The sequence below is a fragment of the Elgaria multicarinata genome, chromosome 15 (assembly GCF_023053635.1).
Source record: "Elgaria multicarinata webbii isolate HBS135686 ecotype San Diego chromosome 15, rElgMul1.1.pri, whole genome shotgun sequence".
NCBI classification, from domain to species: domain Eukaryota; kingdom Metazoa; phylum Chordata; class Lepidosauria; order Squamata; family Anguidae; genus Elgaria; species Elgaria multicarinata.
In genome coordinates, this window is record NC_086185.1 from 1,888,498 (window position 1) to 1,894,933 (window position 6,436).

At 42.7% G+C, this 6,436-nt stretch overlaps 1 protein-coding gene across 1 annotated transcript; it reads right to left on the bottom strand.

The window, feature by feature from the left end:
- Positions 1 to 377: 377 nt before the first annotated feature.
- On the bottom strand, positions 378 to 6,001 carry VMA21 (vacuolar ATPase assembly factor VMA21). Its single transcript, XM_063141806.1, has 3 exons — positions 5,884 to 6,001; positions 3,556 to 3,665; positions 378 to 1,822 (listed from the first exon to the last, which is right to left on the bottom strand). The coding sequence occupies exons 1-3, from the start codon at positions 5,937 to 5,939 to the stop codon at positions 1,680 to 1,682; spliced, it is 309 nt and encodes a 102-aa protein (XP_062997876.1). The 5' UTR covers positions 5,940 to 6,001; the 3' UTR covers positions 378 to 1,679.
- Between the last annotated feature and the right edge of the window lie 435 nt (positions 6,002 to 6,436).

Genomic DNA, 6,436 nt, shown 5'->3' on the forward strand with positions numbered 1-6,436 from the left:
AGTTTTGTAATTCAAAATAGCCACAAGGTCATTCTTCAGTGGGCCAACAGAAGACTTTTCCTTTGGTTACATATCCTTTAATTGATGCTAACCTTTCACCATCATCTTAGGAACATTAGACATGAAATATTTCCAGTGCTTCACATTAACGTAAGGAGATGGTTCTTAGCTGTAAAACAGGAAGATGGCCTCAAACATTTTGAACCCAAGCAATCATCCTTAGCAACTACAGAATCTGAATACATCAAACCTAGCAAGATAACGAAGTCTTCAAGATTCAGGAAGTTGAGCGCTTATTTAAGGAAAACTATGTTCTTAACCAACACTTCACCTTAGCTACTGGAACAGATACAATTCAACAATTAGTTGCACATCAGTCATTTCAACTGAGCTTTTGTGTGAGGAATCCTTTGGAGTGCCCCAACTCTCATTCATGAAAGTGGGGGAAGGCTTTTTCCATGATTTCACACACAACCCCCCCCCCCCCCAATGTTAAACAGACATTAACAGCAAACAAAATTAAAAGCTTGTTACTTGTTTTGTTCAAGTTGAATTCAGGGATTCGATTACAACTGCTTTCGGTTTCTCATCCACCCCAATACATTTTGCCCATGATTGCAGAAGCACAAGAAGCAATATTACAAGTCCATTTAGTCACGAGGATCCTAGTTGAGGCAGCAACGCTGAACAGAAGCAATACTGCATCAGCCGGCATCGGACTCTTTTCTTTGTAAGACGTTGGGAAAGGTGACAAGAGTGAAATGAGACCATTCCAAAGATCCAGGAGGTCAGCGCAAATCAAGGAAAACTTTTAAAACAAACCGTTAATGCTCAATACACAATGCCCAGACATTTTTGGATTGTCTGACAGGATTACCATGATTTATGTAAATATTACTGGCGGCGATATGTTTATCATGTCTTGAGAAATTAAGCAAGATGTTCCATCATTGAGGGAAAGTGTTTCTTGGAAACGAGCAACAGAATGATACGATTTCAAGATCATAGCACTTGGCAAACGGTATACTTTGCAGGGAAAGACATCTTAGGTTGAAAGCCACCACACAGAAATATGTTGGAAACAGACTAAGGGAATCTCATGGATGGGACATACCTCATCATTGCTCCTCCACTGAAAAGGCTAAGTGGTACTCCCAAACATTTGTGTTTCTTAATCATAAGATGCAGCCCAGCATCAGTCAAGGGTCCTAAAATTGGGCGGGGGGGGGGGGGCACGGCGCACCTAGAAGACACTAGAATCAAATCGATTTCACATTAACTTCATCCATTTATGACCCAGACTATTACTGGAGGCTCAGAAATTCTCAAGTTTTGCTTTATGAATTATATAGAGGCGTATTTCAAAATAGTCCTTGACAGGTGACTACGCAAGGAAAAAGTCTCCTGAGAGCAGAAAGGTTACGAACATTCCCCTTCGGGTATTCTCTCTTGCTCCACTGTGTGATCTTCTCAACCCTGTCAAGTTTTGAGGCTCATGACCGTTTTGAAGCTGCCATTAAGACATTTTCTGGGAATGAGAGCAGATGCACCCCAGGGTTGTTCCATCCAAACACAGACTTGCTGAACTTAGAGCTTTAGCCTAAACCCTTAGACTTCACACTCTGTGCCTGTGCTACACCTGCAAGTCTTCCCTTGACCGTCAAGTGGCAACACCGCCTTTAGTCCTGCTTGCCTTCCCGCCACTGTCGGGAGCCTTCATTCCACGCTACGTAGACAAAAAGAGCAAGTACAACATGAACAGCGACCACAGCAACGATAGCAGCATAAAAATAGCTGTCTCTGTTGGACATTCCAAAGAAGCCTGAAAGGACAATGGAGTGAGCGGGGAGAAAAGAGAGAAACATTAAAACCAAAAGCAATCAGGATCAGCCCTAGACCCTTTCATTCTTAGGACCCACATTATCTTTTCAGTGACAAAACTAGTTGTATTTGTTATGTTTGCAGCTGCCCTTTCCACCAAATGGTGCTCTAGGTGGCCAACAGCAATAATACAATGAAGTGTAGAAAAAATAATTGAAGTAACAACAAACTGCAAAGTAAAAGAAAATATAAACACAAGGCAGAAGATTTCATGTGCAGGTCAAACATTGCTGAAATAAAGTTGTGTCTTCTTCTCCCATCTGCTTCTATAAAATTCACCCGATGGCCCATTTATGCCCTTGAACTGTATGTTTTCTATGATTCAAACAACTGCACCAATCTAGACAAAGTTAGTAATGCTTAAGGCAGCAATCCTATACTCAATGGGATTAATCCTGAGTCAATGTGTATAGGATTACACTGTTTAAATGAAGATAAACTTTGCCTAGTAAGAAAAACACTTGCATTCTCCCCGGGATGCAAGATATATTGACAGTCTACATTATTATTATTATATTTATTTGTATCTCGCCTTTTGCCCATAGTCAACATAAACAAACATAATGAGCTTATTTGACCCACATGATCTTGGTTATATTCAATACTTTTTCTGCCTATTAACAAAGCAGCAAACGGAAGGTCTGAATGCAAGTTTTACATTGTTGTATTGCAGTGTTTTAATTAATTATTGAATTGTTTAATATGTTTAAAGGAGAGAAAAAATGTAATATTTGTATCATGCTTATAATGCAACTAAGTTATCAAAGCAGCTAGATGTCATGGTAAATTTAAATGGGTCATGCCCACTATTAAGATTATGTGCACAAATCAGGATTATGCTTCTCCGTTTAGTAAATTACAAAGTTCTGCTGTCCACAGATTTCATACAAATTGAAGATAATTTAGGAGAGCACAAAAATTCTCAGTATCTGGCTCTTGTCAATGGAAGCATTATTATTATTATTTATTTATATAGCACCAACAATGTACTTGGTGCTGTACAAAATATACAAATAAAACAGCAACACCCTGCCTAAAGGCTTACAATCTAAAATGAAAATCTAAAATGAAAGCTGATCCCACACCCCCACAGAAAACAGATGTTACGTTTGTGACTAAATTCTTCCTTTATCAGAGTCTAAAAGCCACTGTATGACTCAGAGGATAGGATGAGTTTGCAGGCTGCTTAAATTCAACCATATTATGACTGTCTTTTCATTCAATGAGATATATTTGGAAGCTTCAAAAACTCACTTCAGCAAATTTGGGAATAGGTATTTATCTCAATTTGCCAGCAAACATTTGGCTCATATGATGAGTGTTCTGTTCTACTTTAGTCATAAAAAGTAATATGAGGAAGCTGGACAGTATGAAAGGTTTCAAAACCAGGACTTTTTTTCTTATAAAGAAGTTTTACATTGTGTAATCAATTGTAACAGAGCACAGAAATTCCTTCTCCTTCAGTGTTTTGTTAAAGTTGCTACAAAATACTTCAATGGAATATTTGCAATGCTCAGTGCTATTATTCAAACCTTTCTAATTCAAAGATCAAAAGAATTTAAGCTTAGCACATGCCATGGCATAATCAAACAGAGAAATTATAAATGTGTTTACTTTGAGAGGAAAAAAAGCTGAAAGTTGAAAAGAAAGCTGGCATTTAACGAAGAAAATTACCTTCAAATACATATGCTTTTGATGAGAAATACAGTCCAATCGGCAACATAATCATCAACGCTGTGAAGAAGAGGAGTGTCCTTAGAGTTGAGGCCAATGAACCTTCATTTCTGCAAGAAACAAGTCACACCCAACAACAAAAGTCATTTATCCAACACAACACAACAATTGCTTATCCAAGGATAGAGATCATTATTTCATGTGTTTAAAAAATAGTCAAGGAAATCTGCGTTTACTTTGTGGTGTTTCCTACATTTCCCTGAACTCCTGAATCAGCAATTCCGCTGGTATTAGTTTTCCACACATAATGATTTAGGGCTAAATGATTTTGGTGAACAAAATGAATTAGCAGCGTTTCATGTGATAATGAGATGCATATGCCATATTATTTAATTTAATAAACATATTGTAAGGCATTAAACGATTCACCCATGGTCATATTTACTCTAAAACTCAAGTTTGCAATTGTAGTCCTGTAGTCCTGTCTTATATTAGAGAAAAAATTGCCTAAAGGTTCATAAAAAATCAAGCACACCTCTCTCAGGGTAAGTTGCTGGCTAAGTGCACATTACGGAACGGCAAATACTTAACTCGAACATGGATCATTTGTATTTTAATGGAGAAACATTTTCATAAATCAGAATAAGCATGATTTCAGATTATACTTTGAGGACAACAAACCTTGTGGCCATTTTACCGTTGTCGCACAACATGACTGACCCAACTCAGAGATCCATGTGCACAGAGATACCTGCACATACAGGAATCTCCATTCAATTCAATGGAATAGTCAACCTGCATGTGTTAACGTGTACATGTGTGAATCTGCTCCATACAATTAAATGAATGGGGAAGTGTCTAAGCATGAGATATCTGTAAGCATATTGGAGTAACTGCACCTGCTACAGCCTGCTGGATGAAACATTAGCCTGATACTGTGTGCGCCCAGTTTATCACTTACGGGTTCTATTGAAATCAGTGAGACTTTGTGCAGAGACAATGGTTATATTTATATTTTGCTTGCTTTCAGTTACTTCAAGTTGCATTAACTGAAAAGGACAAAATCATCTAGCACCATTTGTTTAACCAAATCAGCTGAGAATGGTTATATAAGGAAGGGCAGTGTTCGAGTGCTTTGTTTTGCTTGGGCATCTGAATTCTGATGCAGCACTGAAATGTAGCTGAAAACTGCATTTGTTAACTGCTGCAGTGCTAAGAAAGGGATGCACACCTTAGCAACAAAGCTAAACTGCAGCATTTGGTTTATCATGCCAGAATTTTACCTTCAAGGTGTCACACAGCTCATTTCTACATGGGCTTCCATTGGCCAATACTTGCTTCACTGAGTTAGCTATTTATACCAAAATAAAGTGATCAAGCCAAGCCTGAAATTCAAAGCAAACATTTTTAGACTCTAACCTGCAAACTGACCCAAGCTGGTCACCTCCTGCTTACTCATGAAAGTATTCTGGGCTGCCTTGAAGGAACAGCATTTTCTCTGTGGGTTTGTAGGATTGAGGCGGTGCAGCGGTCAGAGTTCAGGCTAGGTCTGGGAAGATCTTGATTCAAACCTCCACTCACCCACAAAACTCACCGGGTGACCTTGGCTCTGTCACAGTTCCCGGCCTACTCAATCTGCCTAAATTCAGTACAAGCTAAATGTAAAACGCACCTTTAGTTTCCGCCCCTGAAAGTAGCATTTTAAAAACAGTTACCGCCTCCAAGCCTTCACGATAAAAGTGCTTAATACATGTCGTGTAACCCAAGAAAACCTTCCCACCTCCCGCTCCTGCTCTGCCATTATCATCAGGTCCATGCAGCAAAGCCAATGGAAAAGAGACCATGAGAACAGCGTGGAAGCCACGCGGCACCCCGGCAAGGGACGTCCTGCCTCTGCATCCAGAGACCGCTTGCTGACGAGTGAGCAAAGCCTGCAGTCCTGCAGAGCCGGAGGAACACACAGATCTGCGGGGCAGCCTTCGCCCCACAGGAGGAAGGGGCTGCAGCCCAAGGGGAAGGGTTGCACCAGCCTTCCCCCAACCTGGCGCCCTCCAGGTGTGCTCGACTACAACACCCAGCATGCATACACCCCCCCCCACAGGCTGGGGATGCTGGGTGTTGTAGTCCAGCACATCTGGAGGGCGCCAGGTTGGGGAAGGCTAGGTCTCACACGCGCACACACACACGATCCCGGGCCTCCTCAGAGCAGCCCGAGGCTGACCTGGGAGTAAGCGCCATTGAACTCAATGGGGCTTCCTTCTGAGTAGACCCGCGCGGGCGCGCCCTGAGCCCCAGCCCCCCATCTCTGCTCCTTCGCCCGTCCTTGACCTGGCTTCGGCGGCGGAGGAGAAGGCGTTCAAGTCCGCCTTGTCGTAGCGCTCCATGGCGGGGAAGCGAAGCGAAGCGAAGCGACTCCTCGGGCACCCAGCGACGCGCAGAAAGGGGCCGCTCCGCTTGCTTCCGGTCAGCTGACCCGCTTCCCCGTCCCGTCATGTGACGCGAGGGAGGGAAGGAGGCGAGATGCGGCTCCGGAGATGCCTAGAGTGTCTCTAGGAGAGCCTTGGCCGGACGTCTCTATGATCTCACGGACACTGCGGCCATCTTGGAAGGCCGCCTCCCACGAGCCGATGCTCTCCGGACGGATTGGACTTCAACTCCTATCAGTCCCAGCCAGCAGGCCGCTGGCCAGGAGTTCTGGGAATTGTAGTCCAAACGGACACCAGTTTGGGGAAGGCTGCCCCGGAGGAGACAAGTTCTGGGGTCGGATGGATCCCGTTGAACCGTACTTAAGAGTAGAGGCATTGGAATGAATGGGGCTTACCTGAGCCATTGATTTCAATGGGTCTCCTCTTACCTACGAGTAAGTCTGGATCCACCCCTC

Coding starts and splice junctions, on each gene's coding strand:
- VMA21 (XM_063141806.1), bottom strand. CDS start 5,939: ATGGAGCGCTACGACAAGGCGGACTTGAACGCCTTCTCCTCCGCCGCC. Junction 3,666..5,883: donor TCCTCCGCCGCCGAAGCCAG/GTCAAGGACGGG, acceptor TGTTTCTTGCAG/AAATGAAGGTTCATTGGCCT. Junction 1,823..3,555: donor AAAAGCATATGTATTTGAAG/GTAATTTTCTTC, acceptor TTGTCCTTTCAG/GCTTCTTTGGAATGTCCAAC.